The sequence below is a fragment of the Marmota flaviventris genome, chromosome 7 (assembly GCF_047511675.1).
Source record: "Marmota flaviventris isolate mMarFla1 chromosome 7, mMarFla1.hap1, whole genome shotgun sequence".
Taxonomy (NCBI): domain Eukaryota; kingdom Metazoa; phylum Chordata; class Mammalia; order Rodentia; family Sciuridae; genus Marmota; species Marmota flaviventris.
This window is the reverse complement of record NC_092504.1, coordinates 38,393,839-38,418,164: the sequence shown is the minus strand read 5'-3', so window position 1 is coordinate 38,418,164 and position 24,326 is coordinate 38,393,839. Positions and strand designations below refer to the sequence as shown.

Sequence of the window (24,326 nt, the reverse complement as noted above, 5' to 3'; positions counted from 1 at the left end):
CCCCTTTTTTGTGCCATGTTTACCTTGGCCCTGTGAAGTCAGGTATGGCTGTTGTGCCCCCAGGCATCCTCTCAAATTACCCATGATGCTTTATACATCTTTTTAAAAAAAATTGTTTTAATTAGTTACACATGACAGTATAATGATCTTGACATATCATACATTTGAATCAGATGGGGTATAATTTCTCATTTTTCTGAGTGTACAGGTTGCAGAATCACATTGATCATGCAGTCATGTATATACATACAGCAATAATAATGTCTATTTTATTCTGTTGTCCTTCCATTCCCCCCTTCCCCCATCCCATCATTTCTCTCTACCCAATCTAATGTGACACACTTCTTTTTTTTTCTTTTTCCTCACATCATCATACATGTATTCTGTATAACTATGAGGGTCTCCTTCCATCTTCCGTGCAATTCCCTTCTCCCTCTCTCTCTCTGTCTCACCTCTCTTCCCTTTTTAGTGATAATCTTCTTCTCATGCTCTTCCTCAGAGGTAGGGTGCTTGCCTAACATGCTCGATGCCCTGGGTTCGATCCTCAGCACCACATTAAAAAAAAATAAAGATATGTGTCCACCTGCTTTATCCATCTTTACTTCCATGTGTTCACTTGTGCATTTTTTTTTCCTTCAAATTGTGAGGCTCTTATTTAATGTGGAGGCAGAGGAAGAATTGAACAGTTTTGCTTTGAATAACTTTCTACCAACCTATAATTCCCTGCCCTCTTTTAAAACTCCATTTAGATGGAACAAATAGCTCAGGGGTGTAGCAAAGAAGCCCAACACCATAATGGCTTAGAACTCAGTCCTTGGGAGCAAAGAGTAGACAGGAAGAATAACCTCTTTATAAAAGCATTCCCAACTCATAAGTGAAAAATAAATAACTGAATTAGAGTACTATCATTTGGCAACATTATGAGTTAGTGGGTCAAGGTGTGGAGCATCTGTGGCTGCTCATATCACAAAGAGAGGAAAATCAGGTATGATGTGGCTTTCCCTGAAAGAACACCACAGCCGAATATATTCTTGCCAAAGGAATGGAACTTGGTGAATCCTCTGGATTTCTCTGCCAGTGTTGAGGAAATCAAGACATGGGAACACATTTAACCTCATCAGGAACATGTGCTCGAACAAATCCAAACTCAGGTACTCTCTCCATAGATCAAATCCCTGCATATTTAAGTTGTGAAATTATAAAGAAAATCAAAGAGATTTTGAGAAATTTTAAGACACTTAAAAGATAAGACAAGTTAATAAAATTAGGCAAGACTAAACTACAGTACCTGGGAGTGGTGCACACTTATGTAATAATACTGTAAAGAAGAACAAGGAGGTTAATACCGGGAAACTCATTAGCTACCTTGAAGAGAAAGGAGGTTGAGATAAGATGGAGTATGTGGAAGGTGTTTCTGGGTATCTGTCAAATTTTGATTTCTTGATCTAGGTGATTGTTATAAGGATGCTCACCTTATAATAACTCATCAGATCACTAGAAATAACAATCATAAAGAGAGGTTTAGAGTTTGAGGCAAAGATGAATCTTTAATATTATGTATGCATCTGGTTGTTGAAAAGTGGCATATTTTTACATAGAAGATCATCACTTAATACATGATTTCCAGCAACTTCAGAATCATAACAAGAATTTAACTGGATAGTTAACAATTTCATCATTATGTTAAATTTAACAAATCTTGTTTAAAAATTTGCAAGGTGAAATATAATTAGGACTCCACCAAGACTCCATCATATTTATTTATCTTTATTTTTTTATTGGTTGTTATCTTTCAATAGATATTTATCAAACCTGAACTATGTTCAGGTCACTGTACTAGGCACTTCTTTTAACGTGCATTGTAAACAGTTCTGTGATCTTTAAACATTCACGCGTTTGTGATGTGATCGCCCTCTAGTGGCTACTTCAAATCAGGCTCGTGAGTGAGTCTAATGCTTCCAATGCAAAAGTTTATGGATACCATAAATCACAGATTCTGGGGTTGGTAGGTATCTTGAGAGTTTAACTTGCTTAGCAATCTGTAAAGAATGCTTTATGAAAGGATAAAACACAAGATCCAATCAACCTTACCACACTCAATAAACATCTCCAGTATAATATATTATCATGACTTAATCCTTTTATCTCCCTTGGCTCTGAAACACTTAAAAGTTACATCTTATCCCAAATCAAAAGTAATGCATTCTCCATGTTATCAAAAGAGAGAAAAAAATCCAAGTGATATGTTCTATTAATCATGTAAATGAATACACTGATTAAACATTTAAACCTTGATGAGGCAGCTGAGGAGGAAAAGATGTGTTCAAGAAGGAAAAAGAGAAGCTGCATCAGAATTCTGCCTGAATGGTCTTATTTTTGTCAAATTATAGGTATATTAAAGAAAAAAGTAATGAGGGCTGCAGCTTCTGACTTGTGAGATGGTAGTGATAAACAAGGAGACAGTAAAGGCAGACTGAATTATAGGAACAGTATGGTCCTACTTTGGTGAAAGTAACTCCCAGATCTAAAAGTCTATAATTGTCTGAGTGTGTGTGTGTGTGTGTGTGTGTGCGCACGTGCACGCGTGCACACATGAGAAGGGCATGCAAGGACCCAAACTGCCTATTGGCTTTGAGGATTGGTGAAGAATAAGGAGAGTGCTGGAGGTGATGATTGACTTTTTTAAATGCATTTTGAATGTTTTTATTGTTACAAGGAACATGCGGTTTTTTAAAATCTGAAAATGAAATACTTACATGTTACCCCATTTCTTAGCTTGGATTGATACAACAAATTTCCATAGACTATAGGCAACAAACATTTATACCTCACAGTCCTGGAGGCTGAAGTCTGAGATGAGGTCAGATTCTAGTGAGGCCCCTCTTCTGGGTTGCAGATGACAACCTCTCACCATGTCCACATATTGGAGAACGAGGACAAGAGACGCTGGGGTCCGTTTCATAGGGATACTTCTTCTGTTCATGGAGGTTCTGACTTCGTGGCTTACTCAACTCCTGAAGGACCCACCTCCTGATGCCATCATATTGGGAATTAAGATTTCAACACATGTGCTTTGGGGGACACACAGATGTTGAATCCATAATGCCTTCACCATTCAAAAAAAGGGTTACTAGGAACCAGCCCCACAATCCCTTGCTCTCCTCCTCTTTCCACCCTATACTCCTCTTCAAGGTGATACCAATTTCACAATGTTGTATTTTTCTCAGAAAACTGTTGTACTTTGTCCCCAGTGTTTTTAATCTGACCCATGTCATGATTCTTATAAAAATATCTGTGGAACCCTTGATTCTTTAAATTAAAAAATCATCCTGGAGCTGTTTTGGCATTTCACCTCAGTCCCTCTTGCTAATCTATTTGCATGCATACCACTTTTTAATTGAATAATTAAATTCAATTTGAATAATTACTCTTAATAAGACATGAAGTCTTCAGCCTGCCTGGGCTAATTTTACAAAGACACTCCCTTGATTACCTCTCTTGCCTTGGAAAATGTGGCACATTTGCTGTGAACACTGAGGGGACAGGAAACCTCTCTACTGCATTCCCTCAAACCTGCCCCAAATCATTTATCCTTGAAAGCTTCTTGAGTTACTCTTGCTCTTTGAATCCCTTTGGGCTCATTGTTTTTTCATAACCACTGTCTTAGTAAGCTTAGGCTGCCATGACAAAATACCAGAGGCCAGGTGGTGTGAACAACAAATATTTGTGTCTTACAGTTCTGGAGGCTGAAAGTCCAAGATCAAGATACTGGCAGATCTGGTCTCTGGTGAGGGCCTGCTTCCTGGTTTGCAGATGGCGGCCTTCTTGCTTATATCCTCACTTGATAGACAGCAACAGTTCTAGTTTCTTCCTCTTCTTATGAGAACACTAATCCCATCATGGTGTTCCACCTTCATTCAGCCATCATCTAAACCCAATTGCTTCCCCAAGGCCCCCCCTAATACTGTCACATGGAGGGTTAGGCTTTCAACATCTGAATTCAGATATGAGAGAGACACAAGCATCCAGTCCATGATAAACTATCATAGCCTGTACATATCACTCTACAGCTACCAGCACATGTGTCCTTTTTCCAAGTTTGTGGAATTCCTCAATGTCCAGGACATTATTTAGCATTATTTTTGCATTGTAGTACCTCAAGTAGTTACTGACACCTTTTATCTCCCGTTGTCTGTCCTCTCTGACACTGTACTAGGTACTGTCTCTGAGATCAAAAGATAAAGTCTTATTTCTCAAATATCTCAGAATTTCCATGGGGGAGGAAGTTAAATAAAGAGAGTAAAGCAGAGTGCAATGCTGTTTGACAGGAACATGCCTAAGTCGCTGTGGCTCTCAGAAGAGACTCATTCTGAGAGTAGAAGAGGAGGAGTGGTTGGCCAGGAAGGCTTGGAAGAGGTGTTTGTTTTGAGTCTTCCAAGCCAAGGAGGAGTTAGCTCAGTGGGGAGGATGGAAGAGGATCATTCTAGACAGCAGATGCCATATGCACATGGTAGCTAGAAGACTGACCCCATCTGAGGGGATGATTGCAGTATGTCAAGGAAGGAATGGAACAAACAGTATGTGCATAGACATGCAAATCTTAAAATACCAGTGTCATAGGGGAACAGAGTTCACTGCAGCAGAGATCTGTTGGTGGTGCAATAGAGATCTGTTTCCATAGGCTGGAAAACTAGGCTGCAGCTGAAGAGTAAAATAACCTTGGGTCCTAAGCTAAAGTGTTGGATTTTTTTTTCCTGGTTGGCAAGAAGAATCCAACACATCTCAGCCTCCTCCTGCCCTGAAAAGTTGTAGCCTTTTATTTACATTTGATGATCAACAATAAAGTATGCAGACAGAAGTTGTCTTAATTGCCGATTTAATCAAACTCATAGATTTTTTTAATGACTGTGAAGATAATGGGGACCGTTCTATTTTAGAAGAAATGAAAAATAAATCAGAAGGTGAACTGGAGTGAATAAAAAGAACCATAGGCTATTCCCCTTCTTGGTCTATTCCCTAAAGACCTAAAAAGAGCATACTACAGGGACACTGCTACATCGATGTTCATAGCAGCACAATTCACAATACCAAGACTGTGGAACCAACCTAGATGCCCTTCAATAGACGAATGGATAAAAAAAATGTGGCATTTATACACAATGGAGTATTACTTTGCATTAAAAAATGACAAATCATGGAATTTGCAGGGAAATGGATGGCATTAGAGCAGATTATGCCAAGTGAAGCTAGCCAATCCCTAAAAAACAAATGCCAAATGTCTTCTTTGATATAAGGAGAGTAACTAAGAACAGAGTAGGGACGAAGAGCATGAGAAGAAGATTAACATTAAACAGAGATGAGAGGTGGGAGGGAAAGGGAGAGAGAAGGGAAATTGCATGGAAATGGAAGGAGACCCTCAAGGTTATACAAAATTACATACAAGAGGAAGTGAGGGGAAAGGGAAAAAAAGGAAAAAAAAAACAAGGGGGAGAAATGAATTACAGTAGATGGGGTAGAGAGAGAAGAGGGGAGGGGATGGGAGGGGAGGGGGGATAGTAGAGGATAGGAAAGGCAGCAGAATACAACAGACACTAGTATGGCAATATGTAAATCAGTGGATGTGTAACTGATGTGATTCTGCAATCTGTATATGGGGGTAAAAATGGGAGTTCATAACCCACTTGAATCAAATGTATGAAATATGATATGTCAAGAACTATGTAATGTTTTGAACAACCAACAATAAAAATTTTAAAAAAAGAATCATAGAGTCATACTTAGATAAATCAAATCAAGGAGAAAAATGAGACACTTTCTAATACGTACATGCCGGGCTCTGTGCTAGCAGCTACAAAGGCAGAAACCCTCCTTGGTTCACCATGGTGCTTCATTAACTGACTTATTTATTTTTTGATATCTGCAGAAAAATATCATATACTACTTGCATTCTGATCTTTGCTACTCTAAAGAAAGAGTAAAATAGACTTTAAATTTGTTAAGTTAAAAGAAGTTGCTTTTACAAGTAAAATCTAAAAACTACTATTTGTTTTTTTTTTAATTTTTATTATTAGTTGTTCAAAACATTCCATAGTTATTGACATATCATATTTCATACATTTGATTCAAGTGGGTTATGAACTCCCATTTTTACCCCGTATACAGATTGCAGAATCACATCCGTTACATATCCACTTTTTTACATATTGCCATACTAGTGTCTGTTGTGTTCTGCTGCCTTTCCTATCCTCTACTATCCCCCCTCCCCTCCCCTCCCCTCCCCTCTTCTCTCTCTGCCCCCTCTACTGTCATTCATTTCTCCCCCTTGTATTATTTTTCCCTTTCCCCTCACTTCCTCTTGTATGTACTTTTGTATAACCCTGAGGGTCTCCTTCCATTTCCATGCAATTTCCCTTCTCTCTCCCTTTCCCTCCCACTTCTTATCCCCGTTAAATGTTAATCTTCTTCTCATGCTCTTCCTCCCTGCTCTGTTCTTAGTTGCTCTCCTTATATCAAAGAAGACATTTGGCATTTGTTTTTTAGGGATTGGCTAGCTTCACTTAGCATAATCTGCTCTAATGCAATCCATTTCCCTGCAAATTCCATGATTTTGTCATTTTTTAGTGCAGAGTAATACTTCATTGTGTATAAGTGCCACATTTTTTTTTAACCATTCATCTATTGAAGGGCATCTAGGTTGGTTCCACAGTCTAGCTATTGTGAATTGTGCTGCTATGAACATTGATGTAGCAGTATCCCTATAGTACGCTCTTTTAAGGTCTTTAGGGAATAGTCCGAGAAGGGGAATAGCTGGGTCAAATGGTGGTTCCATTCACAGCTTTCCCAGGAATCTCCATACTGCTTTCCAAATTGGCTGCACCAATTTGTAGTCCCACCAGCAATGTACAAGTGTACCCTTTTCCCCACATCCTCGCCAGCACTTGTTGTTGTTTGACTTCATAATGGCTGCCAATCTTACTGGAGTGAGATGGTATCTTAGGGTGGTTTTGATTTGCATTTCTCTGACTGCTAGAGATGGTGAGCATTTTTTCATGTTCTTGTTGATTGATTGTATGTCCTCCTCTGAGATGTGTCTGTTCAGGTCCTTGGCCCATTTGTTGATTGGGTTATTTGTTTTCTTATTGTTTAATTTTTTTTATGTGTGTTTTTTTTGTTAGGTCAGTGTGAACCCATTACCCTGGAACTCTGCATGAATTTGCCCTACAACCATACAAATTATCCAAATTATCTTGGCCACCAGACTCAAAAGGAAGCATCCATCAGCTGGGAGTCCTCGCTCTTTCCAGCACTGGTTCAAACGAACTGTTACAAATACCTCATGTTCTTTGCTTGTACCATTTTGGTACCAAAGTGTGATGTGAACACAGGCCAGCGCATCCCCCCCTGCAGGTAATATGATGGGGTCTTCAATGAGTATCCTAATTTTATTTCCAGAAGATCTAACAGAAAGAAGATGTCGTCAAGTTCAGACAAAATAAATATCGCTAAAAGTCTCTGGATTTAACAAATGATATATTTAAAAAGTAAAGTAGTAAGAATGGTAAAATAAGTATGTGAGTAAGAATCCATGACTCCAGAGAAGTCAGGGAAGCGAGGAGGTTGTGCACTATCTTTGATGATAGGTCATGCACTTGAATAATAAAACCACACACATTTCATTGGAGTGGGTCAAGAAGCATTTTTAAAAACTGTAGTTAGCAGAGAAAGGAGGCATACGTGTCTCTTTTCTCTGTCAACATTGATGAGTTTAAAATGCTGCATTCTGATAGCACTCAAAAGTGAGAGATATTACACAGGGAGACAGAACACCAGCCTCACAGCTTGGATGGGGATGGACATCACTGACATTTTTCTGCTTCTCTGAATGAAGTTAAGTAAGGGACAGAAACTGAGAGTGTGGCTTGGACTTTGTGCATGAGTGATAACCTAGACATCAGAAGTGTTGTTCTGGAGTGCACTGTTTGCATTCAAGTTCTAGATCCCTAGCTGGAGTGGAGCCTTAAGGCAAATTCTTCAGGCTCTCTGCCTTGGTTCCTTTACCTGGTAAAATACTAAGGTAATGGGTTGTTGTGAGATTAAATGAAAATGCATAAACAGAAAGTCCTCTCATGGGTTGTGAGCCCTGTGATGAGATAGCTATGATGACAGCACAGGAGCACAGTTGCTTAGTGAAGGTGTTGTTCGTCCTCCATGCCATGGGTTAGAGATTGCAGTACAAGAATGTGCCCATACAAGATGACTATCACAGTCAGTGCTGTTTCCCATTAAGGGTGACTATGCAGATGTGCTTGCCAAAACATGAGTGGTAACTACACAAACCATATGTTAGGATCAGAAGTCACTTAGAACTTCAAGAAAAGGCAATAATATCAATATAGTAGACAGATGGGAAAACCATAAATTAAATACTAAATACCAAATGGATGACAAAATAGGGCCATCTATGGAGTCAGAACAGGAAACAATAAAATTACAAAATGATTTGGGGTCCTTGTTAAATCATACAAAATGAGGAGTGTAAAAATATCAGCTTGTGCAAAAATAGTTCTGAAAATTTCCGTCAAATTGTCTTTTCAAGTATCACCAATAGAATAGATAACAACTTTATATTGAAAAGCCATTTGTAAATCTCATTCTACTTTTGCTAAGTAAGGTCAATGGTGATAGTGAATAATTATTTTTAATAGTACCTCACATAGTCTTTGATTTTTCTTATATGTACATAAAATTTTTTCTGAATGCAAATTCTTTGCTGTGAATATAAATTATCTCCATATATAATTTTATAATTTCAGGGTTCAAATTTTAAATTAGAATGACTAAGATGAGACTGGTTCTGAGGAATTATTCAGTTAACATTTTGGTGAACTTCTCTGGATGCTTTTATTCTGTTTCTTAGATTTTACTCATATATCTTTCATCTTCAGTGGCTAGCAACATAAATTTTATATTTTGATATTTGTTTATAAAATTTTAAATATTATGACAAGAGATATGCTAAGAAGCTCATGAGCAATACTTAGTTGATGTTGCCAAGACTGTTTATTAATATTAACATTTAACTTTTAAGTCATTTGTCTAAAAAAATATTGAACATTACAGTCATGACAGTATGCTAGATACTTGAGGGTCATTATGCTGTCTCTTGTTCACAATAGTCTTTTGAGTGAGGTGTGAAATGTGAGGATTGCTGCCTATGACTGAGCACCATGCAGGTTATGATGAGAACAGCACTCTCTGGAGTTGTGGTGCTGCATACTCAGGGATTTCCATTTTTTAGAAAAAAAATTGAAGTGGTAGAGTCAGGGACTATGCAGTTTTCTGTATAAGTTAGGAATCTGTGGTTAACTTAAAATAACAGCAGCAATTGAGATATATACATTTGTTGTAAATCTGAAATAGAACTATTTAGTCCAACAGACAGTTATTGAGCACTATTGAACTTCCCATTTTTGCAAACCGAATATTAGAGTGCTTTGGCTTCATTCTCATTCCGAATTCTGAAGCCAAACTGAGTTATGCTTTGCTTGTGTGGACTTACACCTAGATAGAGTTTCTGTGAATCTTCCTCATTTGATTGCTAAACTTTCCCCAGCAGTTTCTAGCAAGACACTGGAACTGATCTTTCTGTAATATATGTCCTGATTCATCTAAAAAAAAAAAAAAGGAGAAACTGGTTGAGATTAGTTATACAGATTGTATATCTTTTGTCCAAAATGCTTGAGATCAGAATATTTGCATAAACTTTATTGGTTGAACATCCGTAAAATCTGAAAATCCAGAATCTGAAATGTTCCAATTTGGATTTTGGAGCATTTCAGATTTTAGACTTCTGATTTAGGGATGCTCAACCTGAAGTTTAAAGTTTGATTTTCTTGAGAAGTAAGAATGTATTTAAAAGAAAATAAATCTGCCTAGTGTCTTTCTGGTTATGCCTACTTTTTTCTAACTATGTAATTAATTTTTGAGTAATAAAGCAAAAATACCTCCCACCCCCCATATCCCCAGAAGGTAAGGAAACCTCCTTTGAGACATGTTGATACCTAAAGTTAAATATGTCCCAGGCATAAATGAGATAACATACACAAAAGCACCCAGCACAGTTCCTCCTGAGTAGCTGGGATTATAGGCATGCATCACTGTGCCTGGCTTGTGCACATTCTTAGTGTAATTTTTCTTTAAAAAAACAGTTTCACTGGGCATGGTGGGGCATGCCTGTAATCCCAGCAGCTCAGGAGGCTGAGGCAGGAGGATTATGAGTTCAAAGCCAGCCTCAGCAAAAGCAAGGTGCTTAGCAACTCAGTAAGACCCTGTCTCTAAGAAAAATACAGAATAGGGCCGGGGATGTGGTCCAGTTGTTGAGTGCCCCTGAGTACAATCCCCAGTTGCCCCCCGCCCCTCCCCCCCCCCACACACAAAAAACAAAAACAAAACAGTTTCATTTTAACCAACTTGATTTCAATGTAGATAAGTTTGGGACCGCTACCAAGTTTTTCAACAAATTGTTGAAACTGAAATAAGGGAGGCAATGCCTTAGGTAAGCCAGAGTGGCCCATGAGGTGTCTCCCTAGCTGGTCATAGGAGGGAGAGACCTCAGAGGATGGGAATGTTGTGTAGACTCTTGGCAGCAGACTACCCAAAGTGGACTCAACCTGCTTGGTGTAAAGGAGTGGAGAACTTGTTTTCTTGAAAGACCAAAGAGACAATGGGAAAGGCCAACTAGAGAAGAAAATCTGCATCTGGGAAAAATCCTTGTTTCTCTTTTTAAAATGAAATTTCTTTTGGTGAAAGTATATTTCTGGAACATATTCTATTTGTAGAGCTATTTCTCACTTTAGCTTCCTAAATACCTCTATGTATGTGCATGTCTCTATATTTGCATACATTACTCCTTACATATAGACCCAGACTCTCACTTGATAGAATTACAACCCTTCATACATTCCTAACATCTGTCCCATCTGCCTCTGACATTCTGACTTTCTTGCTGTTTTAGAGTACTGTGTGAACACTCCAAAGAACGCTGTGAGTCTGTTCTTGGGATCGTGGGCTTACAGTGGCCTGAAGACACAGATTGTAATCAATTTCCAGAGGAAAATGCAGACAATCAAACCTGCCTGATGCCTGATGAGGATGTGGAAGGTTAATTTTTAAATTAGTTACAGTGGGGCATCTACCATGAATGCACACATCAGCTACCTTTTGAAGTCTTTCTGTTTTGAGGGAGGTGGTGTTGTTGCTTTTCTATTTAGTAGCGAGTCAAGCAGCACAGGACTTGATTTCATTGTTGACTTTCGTGTATATCTGTTAGACATTGTCATCATTTTAAAAATAAGTCACTTTAAGAAATAAATATATTTGAACTCAGAGATGAGTTCAAATTTTCAGCTGTTTGCCCTTTTAACCATACTTCACTTGCAGAGCTGATTGTATATGGTTACTACTTCTGAGCTGCAGTCCTGGCAGTAAAGGTGAACATGAATCTTTGGTTCCTTCATGCTCAAAGCATTTAGGGGCCTTGACAATATAGGATCACTAAATGGAGAAGTGTTATTGAGAACCTGTCCACCATGGGGAAATATTGGAATTTGGAGGTGATTTTGACACACTGAAGGCAGCTGAGTGGTCATAAGCACTGATTACACATGGTACTTTGGGCTCTGGCCACTGTTAGGTGGTGTGTTTAAAAAGATAATTCATCACTGGAAAGCATGGATACTAAATTGCTGATCCAAAAAGATGACAATAAGGATGAAGGAGAAAGATGCTTATTACCAAACAGAAGAGAACCTAGTAAACCTCAGATGTTTTAGCTTTTGGAGGGCTTTCCTGTCTTCAATAATAGCTGCTCAGTGACATGCCGCATGTAAATAGATCATTTAGCTGAAGTTTTTGGAGTTTCTGTTCGTTGAGAGTAATATTGTTTTTAACAGAATGTTCACCGAGTCACTTTAAATGCCACTCAGGAAGATGTGTTCTGGCTTCCAGAAGATGTGATGGCCAGGCTGATTGTGACGATGACAGTGATGAAGAAAACTGTGGTATGTATGTGAGCTTAGGAAAGGGCTGCGTTGAAGAACATAACTTTCAAGTACAGCATTGAATCATGACTAGGATCAAATGCTAATGTGTCTGCTTCTTTTATTATTAAACAGCAGAGCATGGATTGATGTGTTTTTCCTGTAACCTCTTGATTTTCTCTAAATTACACTTCTATTTATAACCTTAATGGTATATGTGCAAATACTTAGTAAAAGAAGAAACCGTTCACAGATACAAAGAATCATTTTTGTAATTTAATTATAAAGAAGAGGTTATATGGTTTTCTGCCAAAACAATAGTATTTTTGTGTGTATTTCCTAAGTTGCCAAATAGGCATCTAAATGCATGAAGACAGAGTTGAATCTCCAATGTTCAAATTTAATAGGGGGTCATTTCCATGCCCTCTCTTACCTTGTCTCTGTCAGCAAAGGATAAAACTCTTCTTGATGTTTCTACCATTGAGCTCCAAAATCACCAATGGAAAGGTGAGAAATACCAATGGTAATTTCAGTGGAGCCAATTCTTATTTTATTTCCCTGTAAACTTTGGTACTTATAAGCTCAGAATGTGCCAGAGAATAGAAAGCAGGCAGTACTTTTAGTAAACAGTATTCTGGAATAAAGCAAATGATTGAAGGGCTATCCAAAGACTGGTTGTGTTATGATTATTTAGCTTGTCATGCCCCAGAATAAAATTGACACTTTTTTCATCGAAAGCACATATGGCAATACATCTTTCGAGATCATTTCATTCTTCTGGCCTTTGAGGTATGAAATATTGCCTTGCTTCCCTAAATGAAATTTCTTCAGACTTTCTTGTTTCACCAAATGTCACAAACAGTCAATAGAAATCCTAATGGCTACCATAAGTATGGACAAGTATATCTTCTAGAAAATTACAGCTGTCAGAATGACAGTGCAACAGCCAGGGCTAATTTTTACTATGGAGGAACATGTGTTTCCTTGTTGTGTCTTTCTTTTAAAAATAAATCAAAATTATTTGAATATCATTTATATGCATTTATTGAGAATGCATTAAATTTGTTTGCTTAAAATGATTTTGATGAGTTATCCTATGCTGAGATGCACTTCAAAATGGGTTATCTTAGATAGTTCACAGAGGTTGCATGGTATTCTACTAGAGTGGCTAGACTCACATTTTCAGCAGGGAAACTAAATATTTGAGAAATGCAAAAACTGTTTTGTTTTTGTTTTGCATTTCTTGGCAGATAGCTTTGACATGACTAAAAAGTCTGCATTCTGGAATATGTTATACAAAAAAGTACTATAGTATAGGATAGGTTTAATTGACCCTAAACTATCAGGTTTCTAGCTAATAATAAGTTTTCATCAATACTTTAATCAAATAATTTAAGGTGTACCAAAATTCTAAAATAGACTGATCTCTATTAAATATTCAAAAATACTATGGAGAGCTAATCAAGAAAAAAATTAAGATAGGCAAGAAATTAACACATTGGTGTTAAATTAATTGTTGTAAATGTACCAATTTAAGAGAAAATTCTCATTTAATATTTCAAAGCAACTTACAGTAGATATTTTATGTGCCCCTTTGGGACATATGCATGCCCTTACATGGACTTACAGCAGGTTGGGAGGATAAACCACATACAATTAATAAGGAAATTGGATTGACAGAGACCCAAAAGAGGACTATTAACAATTCATTCAGTTCCCCTTTTCTGTTTGTTTTCAGGTGTGCATCGGCATACCATTTGGTAATGCAGACACCAGCCCCAAAGAAACTGGGAAACGGGGTTGCATACCAAATTCACGTTTTTCTGATTGATTCTATCCATTGGGGTATTGAAGGAAGTTAAATGCTAAAGCTTTCCTGAGTAATATGATGTTTAACTCTTCATGAATTTACAGATTTCTCCCAGATTCTAACAACATTATTAAATTTTCCCCTTGAAACAATACTTATTTAATTCAGTTATAAAATATTCGATGTGTTAGAAATTAATTTTACTTTGCATTTCTTTAGCACTTTTCTAGAACCTCATCTATGGTGGTGTTATGGTAAGAATTGAATTTTTCAAAAAAAAAAAAAACCACAGATTTTTTTTTTTTCTCAAAGCTGATTCAAAGAAACCCAAATCAATCACCTACAATTTTTCCCCATTTATTTGTACAAAGTCAGATGAAATAACATTTTGGAAGAGACTCCTTATTTGATCAATACTTTGTATTCCACTCACCTTTAAATAAATTATAATTTCCTGGGAACCACAGTCTTAGTGTTCATTACATAAATTCCACTTACAAATGTGTTGAGGGCCTAACACATGCTAGCTGCTATTCAGGCAGGAGCATGAAGGGTGCTTAAAAGCTAAGTGCTGTGCTCTCTCTTCCTTCATGTCCCTCACAACCAGGTGAGGACCATGAATCTGACTGGAGTGACAAACACATTAGACACTTGGCATGTTTCAGAAAACATGAAATGCACTTCATTTGAGTCAAATGGCATTTATGAAGTCCACGATAAATGCTTTTTATTGCATATGCATATTGCAGCTCAAGTTAGGGACGTAGAGCCTTGCTCTTGTCCAATCATGTTCATTTCTCATATTGATTGATAAAGTTTCCAACCTTAGATCTCTGACTTCTGTAAAGTATTTCCTTTTGCACCTGGCTCTTAAAACTAGTTTTGTAGATATTTAGCATGGGGAGAAAGTGTTTTGCTAAATTTACAGATATCCTCTCAAATTGTAAAGTGAAATTACATTTTAAGATCACATGCATTTGTATCTCTATGCTTTGGCATACTTGCTTTAAAGCACAACTCATTTTTTGTAGAGAAGTCTTATGTGTTGGCAAATTGATTCAGAAAGCAAAAGGAGCAGCTCAATGTGAATGTGAATGAGTAGTTGCTTTTTCATTTTTTTTTCCTCGTTTCCCATATGTTGATTTTGTTCTTCTGTTAGGAGAGCTTTATGGTGCAGGATAAGGACTATTGGGGGCTTCTACTCTCAAAATTATGATTTTCATGGTATACATAGGTGTCAAAACTTTTTAAGAAGAAAGAAAATATGATTGTGTTTTTAATTTTTCTACATTGCTTGATCAAATTCATCCTCATTTTCAACTGTACATCTGTTGCAACTAACCTTTTCTTCTGTCTCCAGGTTGTAAAGAGAGAGATCTTTGGGAATGTCCATCCAATAAACAGTGTTTGAAACACACAGTGATCTGCGATGGTTTCCCAGACTGCCCTGATAACATGGATGAAAAAAACTGCTGTAGGTGCTAACATGAATTTGTCAACACAATGTTTTTATTGTAAACACAAGTCATTTTACTTTGAATACAAATTAGAAATTTGGAGAAATGTATCAAAATCTTTTAGCTTATTTAAATCATACATGCCAAGAGGAAATCAGACATGTAAAATGTAGACACATGTTATTATTCTAACATTATTTGTAAAATTATGGAAAAATTAATAACCACTGAAATATCTAAAAATAGGTGATATAAAATAAAAACATGTAATGAAATAATGGACAAACATTAAAATCAAATTAGAGAGGAATAGTTTCTCCTGGGTTCATTTCATAACTTTAGTTGATGTGCATTGGTAAGCTTTCCGTTACCGTCACAAAATATCTGATATAATCAACTTAAAAAGAAGAAAGGATTATTTGGGCTCAGAGTTTTGGAGGTTACTACAGTCCATGATTGGGTAGACTCATTGTTTCTTGGACCTGTGGTGAGGCAGCATTTCATGTCAGATAGCATGAGCAAGGAAGATCTGTTTGGCTCATGATGGTGTGAAAAGAGAGGAAAAGAAAGGAATTGGGATCCTAATGTATTTTTCATGGGCATACTTCCAGTAACTAGAAGATATTCCACTAGACTTCACCTCTTAATTGTTCCACTATCTCCTTCTAGTGCCACAGGCTGTGAACCAAACCATCCACAAAAAGGCCTTTAGAGGATATTCATAGTAGTTGAATGAAACAAAGTTTCAATATTATGTGAATTGTTGCCCTGAATTTTGAAAGAACATATGCTGACATATAGGAAATGATTAGAAGGTCACGAAAATTGACAATTATAATCCCTGAGTGGTGAGGTTATTAAATTTTTGTGTTTTAAAATTTTTGTTTTAATATCTGAATGAATAAACATCATTTTCAGAACCAGAAAAATTATCTCTTAGGATATTTTACTAACAAGTTGCAGAAAGCCCAATTCACAAGGACAATGAAAATATTCATAATCTTTTATTATCATATGTATTAAATATGTCTCCTTATCATGTAAAAGTGAAGTGTAGGGTAAATTCTTGAGACCCTGTGTGGGAGTTCAGCACTTTGTGATTCTCAGGCTGGCTAGTGAACAGCCACAAAAGCCTGGGGTGCCCAACTCCCTTGGTCATATTCAGTAGGAAGGAGATAGAATTTTGCTCTTATCTCTGGAATATCACTAAAGGATTCACTCAGGTCAACTTTGGTCAGGGTCACTGCTAACAGTTGGGCACCTTTGTGTAGATGAGAAAAGACGTTCTGCAAACAGCTGAATTCCAAATAGGAGCTCCAAGCAGGGGAACTAATCAGAAGAAGATGTTGTTTCCTCAGGCTACCTCTGTCCCAGTCTGGGGCACAAAGCCCCGTCAGCAGGGTTTTGGGCAGAAGCTGTCTTGCAAAGCATAACCCATAAAACCGTAGGCCAAGGCCTTTGTTTGGGATCATATTTGGAGTATTAGTTGTACTTAGAAAACAAAAATTGAATTCAGAAAAATGCCATGCCCACCTTAAACTAATCAGGATGCATCAGCTGGGGATGATGGATGTGGAGCCCTGAAGAAAATCAGGTTTCCTTAGAAAAAGAGGAAAGGAAATGGATGCTAAGTAGGAAACCGAGGAGATTTATTATAATATTAACTCCTCCTCCCCCAAAATTATGTGTGACTGAGAGAGTAATTTAATAGTAGGTTTTTTTTTTTTTTTTAAGAAAAACAAACATGTCCATTTATGTGAACAGAGCTTGTTTCCTTCCTGTGGTGTCTTTAGTCTGCTCATCTCTCTTGCTCTGTTCTTTAATCCTTGGTCTTTCTGTTGCTACAGGTACCTTTCCCACCCTCCCCCAACCTAGTCTGATTCTTACAACTAGAGAATCTAGGTACTTGGAGACAGTAATTCTGCTGAATTGCTATTTCGATGAGTTCACACCTATTCCCTGAGATTCCACAAGTTCTGTTATTCTGCCTCAATACCTGTTGGAAGGCTCCAGTGAGCACATATTCTTTTCCTGCCACGTTCCTCCTGGCAAATGAGTATGTGCGTGTTAGTGACAGTCACATTTATTTCCAAAATGTTTCAGTCTTCTCACTTCCTGTCTCCCCACCCCCACCAGCATTTTGCCAAGATGATGAACTGGAATGTGCCAACCATGAGTGCGTGTCCCGTGACCTGTGGTGTGACGGAGGAGCAGACTGCTCGGACAGTTCAGATGAATGGGACTGTGGTAAGCTGCTTGGTTTTGGCAGCTGTTGGACACTCTTGTGCCTGTCAGCCATTTCAGCTAAATGAATCCTAAATTACTTCATGGGTTTTACTAACCAAGTTCATCTATTTTGTTTTACTGTTATAAAAGCTAACAGTGGTGATGCATGGATGTTATTTCCAAGCCACGGAAAGTTTCTGTCCAAATTACTCCTATTTGAAATGTCTATATTGCATGTGAAAACTTTTGGATTCCAATTTTTGTAACTATATACTTCCTAGAAGAGATTTTTTTTAAAGTTTTTATTGTCACTCAGCTTTAATAATGATAGCCTCTCATTCTTGAATGATTTATACTTAATAATGATAAATTTATACATCTCAGAAGAGGGTATTATAGTGGTTCCTCCATCTGCTCTGTGTTCTTGCTCCACATCTGAATGGGACTTGCATCTAGTTCCTTACTAGCTAGGATTTAAAACATTTCCTACCAGTACCACCAATGTGGCATTTCATAATCTTGAGTTATCTGATTAATTCCTTCATTCCACATCCATCTCTCCTTCCATTTACCTGGTTCTCATTTCAGTCCTTTGTGTCATTTGTGATTTGGTTCAATCACAATTCTCATGTGTGTTGTGATTAGTTGCACAGTGTCACATAAATGATCTGTGGCTCATTAAGCACAGAGGCTGCTCTTTTACAATACAGAAATTACTGCATACATGTTAGTCCTAAATTAGCTTCACCTTCACACATTTGCAATCTCATGTGCTTTCTCCTAAGGAAATGGTGTAAAGAGTTACAATTAGCTTCTTATAATGAATATGCAAATCCGTGGGCAAATTCAAGGTAGTGGGCCAGGCCATGTCTCTGGCCATCTTCTAACTCATGAAGGAAAAGTCAAGAACTGCCCGCCTATTTCATTAAAGTCTTCAGTTCTGATGCATTAGTTTTTAGTTTTCATCACACTGAGATCAGTGATGTGCACATGGAGGATACTTAACAAATGGTTCTTTACCAAAATAAATAAGAATGAATGTATACAATTGAATCAAAGACATATAAAGTTATCACTTGGTTTCATAAAATGAAATGTTTTTAATTAGCATTTCCTGTCTTTCCCCCTCCTACCAGTGACCCTCTCTAAAAATGTCAACTCGTCATTCCTGACTGTCCACAGATCTGCAGTGGAACACCACGTGTGTGCAGATGGCTGGCAGGAGACCCTGAGTCAGCTGGCCTGCAGGCAGATGGGTTTAGGGTAAGGTCAGTAGTTTGTAGCACTGATGAATTTCTCAGAGGGTCTTGTGGAATTTGACAGTAATATTTTCTTCTGAATGCAGAGTGAATTAGTGCTCTCAAAGAGCTCTCAAAGCCGGGAAATGAATCAGGTGAGAGGACCTTCTTTAATTACAGGCAGCTGCTCTGAAGAGTGTGGGCTGAGAACTTATTTTGATGAAGCTTCTAAAAGTAAATGAAGTAATTGTATTCTAAGTACTCCTGAAATGAAATACTTTTGTCATTTATAAAGGCATTAAGATGATTTCCTTTGTGGAATGGGATGGAAAAATCTTGCAATTTCCCCCCAAGAGGTTATTGAAAATTCCTTTTTAAGTGACACAGATTTTTTAATAAATTGAGAAACAGAACTTGAAGTTCCTGGTATTTCTATTTGCTTTAAGTAATATAGGAAATGTAAATTATGAAGTAATTCATCATTTCTTCTTTTTAGCAGAATGAAAAGACACTCTAGGACAGTTTTGATACACTGAAATAGATAATTTGAAAGTTAGAGACTTACTATTTTGTGAAGTTTTCTTTTTCAGTTCCATTGAAGATGAAATCAATAATTTGCAGTGTCTTAGAAAATATATGTGAATGTGTGTGTGTATCTATCTATGCCTGTATGTATATGTAGATACATTTATACACATACACGTATACATGTAATATATTTCTTTTACTACTAAAATATGTGAGATTTTGGAGAAACATAGAAAGGAGAAAATAGAGGATAAAGGCCTTATAAAATTCTAGAATAAGTGGGGCATGGTGGCACATACCTGTAATCCCAGAGATTCAGGAGGCTGAGGCTGGAGGATCACAGGTTCAAAGTCACTCAGCAACTTAGAGAGGCCCTATGCAACTTAATGAGTCTCTGTCTCAAAATATAAAATAAAAAGGGCTGGGGATGCAGCTCAGTGATGAAGCACTTTGGGTTCAATTGCTGGTACCAAAAAAAAATCTAGAATAAAAAACTAAGCAGAGGACATTTCCCAGGATCCAGTGAGCAAACTTGGAACAATTTTACAATAATGAGCCATTCAATTATGAGATGGCAACTAGCAGCACATTTTGTTATCCTAGTTTGAAGAATTATGTAACTCCCAGCATCTTGTTTCTATTTCTCCACTGCAAAGACCCATATCACTGGAAAATTCAGTAACTGTAGATAATCTATGCAAATACAAAAAGCTTTAAATTTTGCCAGGCTGGGAAACTTGAATTTTTCAAGATCTATTGAAGTAAACTCCATTTTTTACAACTTTCTGATTGTGTCTACATGAAATGGGATATGATTGTGACTAGAGGTAAATGAAAAGCCTTTTGAACATGCTAAATTTGATCTTTCCTTCAATACCCAAGATATTTCTTAATGTACAAATTTGATTACATAACTATAGTAACCTTATTGAGAATTCTGAGGCAAAGTCAGAACTACAAAGATTTTACAACTAGAAAATTCTTTTTATCAAGCTACTCCAAATGTAACTCATCTATTGCAAATAAAAGGGATTCTGTTTTATATACTCTACTCTGTATTTCTTTTATTTTTTATATGGGATTTTCTTATTGTGGTAAAGTACATATAACATGAAATTCCCCATTTTAGACACTTTAAAGTTTTCAGTTCAGTGACACTTAATATATTTACAGTGTTGTACACCCACCACAGCTATCTAGTTCTAGAATGTTTTCATCAACTCCAAAGAAATGATAAAACCATTAGACATCACTCCCAATTTCACCCTATTCCAGGCCCAGGTAACTATTAATCTGCTTTCTGTCTCTACAGATCTACCTGTTCTGACCATTTCAATATAAAGAAAGCATACAATATGTAATCTTTTTGTCTGGTTAATGTTTTCAAGCATCTTTATTATAGTATGTATTAATATTTCATTCTTGTTTATAACTGAATAATATTTCATTGAATAGATATACCACATTTATTTATCCATTCAGATATTTGGGTTGTTTCCACTTTTGCTCTTGTACAAATATTGGATTTAAAAAACACTTATTCCTTTTGCTCCATTTTCTTAACAGAGCAGGAAAATGAAATTTTGAAATTAGCTATCTTAGATATTTCAAATCTATATTGACATGATATTTTCATTTTAGGTAAGTTTATTTCACTGAAGGGCTAAGAAAATGAGATGGAAATGTAGATGATAAACCATACTTACCATTTGCTTGGATTAATAGGTGATGAAAAGCCTAGTAGTGTCAAGTAGTGAAAAGTCAAGTAGTGTCAACTCTTCCCAGGAAATAAGCACTAGAGCTTTTGTACTATTTGATTGCTTTCAAGTTTACTCTTCAGTTTACTTGAGTGGCTCATACATTAACAAGGGCTAGACTGGGACAGGAATGAAAAGAATGGACAAGATGCAGCCAAATTCCTGCTAAGGAAATGGTTGACTTAGGAAGCTGCACTTTGCAACAGTCTCTGGAGACCAGCTGCTGCGCTGCAGATTCACAATTCTGCCACTAATGGCACAAAAGAATTTTAAGTAACCTTGAACCATGTGCAATACCCTTGATAGAAGGGGTTATCTGGCCATGCTTGGCCCACACTTCAACTGCCAACCTGGAGGAGAGGGAATGACTCACCTTCTAGCCTCTGGGGTATAGTCTCATGCCACTGGTCTACCTTTATGCTTTCAAACATATTCTGTACCAAAAACTTGAAGTTAAATAAAGCAACCCTCAATTAATTCTATTCAGTATCCTCCCATTTTGTTTTTTGAGTATCTGCTTATGGGCCCTGTACTGGGCTAGGTATAACATCAACAGAGTTTTTAATGTAATAGGGAAGACACACAGGGAAACAATTGTGAATATAAAAGTTAGAAAAAAGTTCCGGATCTTTTGTTTTCTTTTTTGTTATCTGCAAATAGCAGAGTTCATGGCATTTCTATTAAAATTATATAAGAGAAACGTTCTACTCTAATCTTATCTTTGGAGGGGGGCAGGGCACTGGGGACTGAACTCAAGGCCACTCGGCCACTGAGCCACATCCCCAGTCCTATTTTGTATTTTATTTAGAGACAGGGTTTCACCGAGTTACTTACACCTTGTTTTGCACCTGGGTCTCACTGAGTTACTTATGCCTTGTTTTTGCTGAGGCTAGCTTTGAGCTTGCTGTCCTCCTGCCTTAGCCTCATGAGCTACTGGGATTACAGGTGTCTGCTGCCATGCCTAGCTTATCTTGATAGTAAAAATTCATTCACTCATTCATTCATTCAGCATGTGTAAGAATATCATTGTAGTGTAGTGTCTGTCCAACATTCTCTATCTCCAAGTAAGTCATTTATCTTCTTGAGTTTGTATTTTATAGAACTAGTTCATGAAGAATTCAGGTCTACATCAAATTACATTGCAAGGATTCTATTTATATACTTCCAGGTAGAGGCAGTTGACTAAAAAGACCCGAACTTAGCAGTAATAAAAACATTAAAAAAAGACTTATGCTTAGGATTTTCAGACACAAGTTATGCCTTCCACGTCTTAGAGTGCAAATGGTAGGCTCTCAATTGTTTGTCTAAATGAGAAGATTCGGTGTTCTTTGATGAATTTGAAAAATTTTTTATTCTCATCTGTAGATTTTTCAAAAGTTCACTCCAAGATGGAAGAGTTCACTCTTTGTCTGCTTAGACAAAGGAATAAATCAACCCCCCTAAATACTCTTGACAGTATATTGACTTTGCTACCTGCATGTCCTATATCAAAAACATATGGACATTTATTTAATCAACAGTACAATTCAGGATTTGGACTTCCCTCTAATATTTGCCAAATGCTCAGCTGAGACATCTGGTATCTGAGGAAGTTAGTGTAAGGGAATGCAACTCTCCACGTCTCTTGGCTCCTTAAGTTCTGTCTGTAAAGTGAGATCATCTGGAAACTGTGTGTCTGGGCTCTACTATTTTGGCAAAAATTCCCTTATGGAGTTGACTGTAATTTGATTTTGTGATCTAATCCTTCAGAGTTGGTCAATGGAATAAGAATCCTTTCAAAGAATGTTTCTGTATCTTGTAAAACCACAGTCAAGACAGCATCTATTACCTTACCTAATAGTCCCTAATAATCTCTGATATTAGTTAGCATTTACATTGTAATTTCCTCCAACAGTTTACTTCCAGGAAAAAGTTTCTAACTTTGCATTGCTTTCGTCATGTAAGAACTATTTTTCCCAGGATGCGTTTCTTAGTGATTGACTTCCGTGAAACTTAAAGATAGATCCAGTTCTCTGTATTAGTAAACCCAACCCAGGCTGCTGGTCCTGTACATAGAGAAGCAGCTTAAAATCTTGTTATGATCTTTTAAAAATTGAAATATAATTCATATACCATAAAATTGACCCTTTAAAAGTACAAATTCAACAGTTTTTACTATATTCACAGGTAGTCATCAACACTAATTTCAAAACATTTTAATCATTTAAAACATCTTTTCATGTGTGATTAGCTGCTTGTATATCTTCTTTGGAGAAAGGTCTAGTCAAGTACTTTGTAACATTCTTGACTGATATTTATTTCCATAATTTACTATCTAGGAAGTTACAAGCCCTCATATTTTCTTTCAAAACGTTTATTTTGTTCCCTTTTGCTCACTTATTTATTGAACACATAATTTACTGAGTGCCTATTCTATGTTAGGCACTGTTCTAGGTTTCTGGAATTCAATGGTGAGCAAACAGACAATGGCCTTTGCCTCAAATAGCTTATATTCTACTATATGTGTTATGAAATCATAACAAATAAATAAATAAATAATATAGGATTTTAGGTGGAAAGTACCATGAAAACTTTTTTTTAAAACAAAGAAAAGGAAAGCACAGTGAACATAGCATATATAACAGCCCTGGGTTCAACCCCAGTACTACAATATAAGTAAAAAAATACTTTGTTTTTAGTTTGAGTAAAATGAATCCCATCAACTGACTAAAAGGGGTCATTTTGGCTATTGTATTGAGCGTGGGCTGTAGAAGGGAACAGGCAGGAACAGGAAGGCAAATTAGGGTGCCAGTGAAGTACTCCAAGCAAGAGATTTTGGTGGCTCAGATCCGTATACCAGCAGAGGACATGGGGATTAGTGGTTTGATTCTGAGCGTTATTATAAAAAGAAAGCCAACAAAAGTTCCTGGTAGATTGGATATTGGGTGGGGCTTGAGACAAAGAGAACAGTAATTATTGAATGGCTTCAGAGTTTTTTTGGCTTGAACAACTGGAAAGATGGAATTGACAGACGTTAACTGTTATGCGGCAGACTGCAGGTAGAACAAGTCTGGAGAGAAAGATTAATTCTGTTTTGGGGCATGTTGTATTTGGGATATCTGTTAAATATGCAAAGGGGAGGTTTATGAAGCTCAATCAATTATGGAGTTTTTTAGAGAGATCTAGGATGGAGATCTATCTATCTATCTATCTATCTATCTATCTATCTATCTATCCATCATCTCCGTGCAGATAATACATAGTTTGGGGAGACTGGTGATACAACTGATGGA

The 24,326-nt window shown here is 37.0% G+C and overlaps 1 protein-coding gene across 1 annotated transcript in view; it reads left to right on the top strand.

Moving 5' to 3' along the window:
* Corin (corin, serine peptidase) overlaps positions 1-24,326 on the top strand; it is a 280,126-nt gene that overhangs the window by 217,665 nt on the left and 38,135 nt on the right. Inside the window, exons 11-16 of the mRNA XM_027937642.2 lie at positions 7,176-7,407; positions 11,015-11,160; positions 11,952-12,059; positions 15,209-15,322; positions 17,442-17,552; positions 18,668-18,794. Of these exons, the coding sequence (XP_027793443.2) occupies positions 7,176-7,407; positions 11,015-11,160; positions 11,952-12,059; positions 15,209-15,322; positions 17,442-17,552; positions 18,668-18,794 (838 nt within the window). The remainder of the gene's footprint in view (positions 1-7,175; positions 7,408-11,014; positions 11,161-11,951; positions 12,060-15,208; positions 15,323-17,441; positions 17,553-18,667; positions 18,795-24,326) is intronic.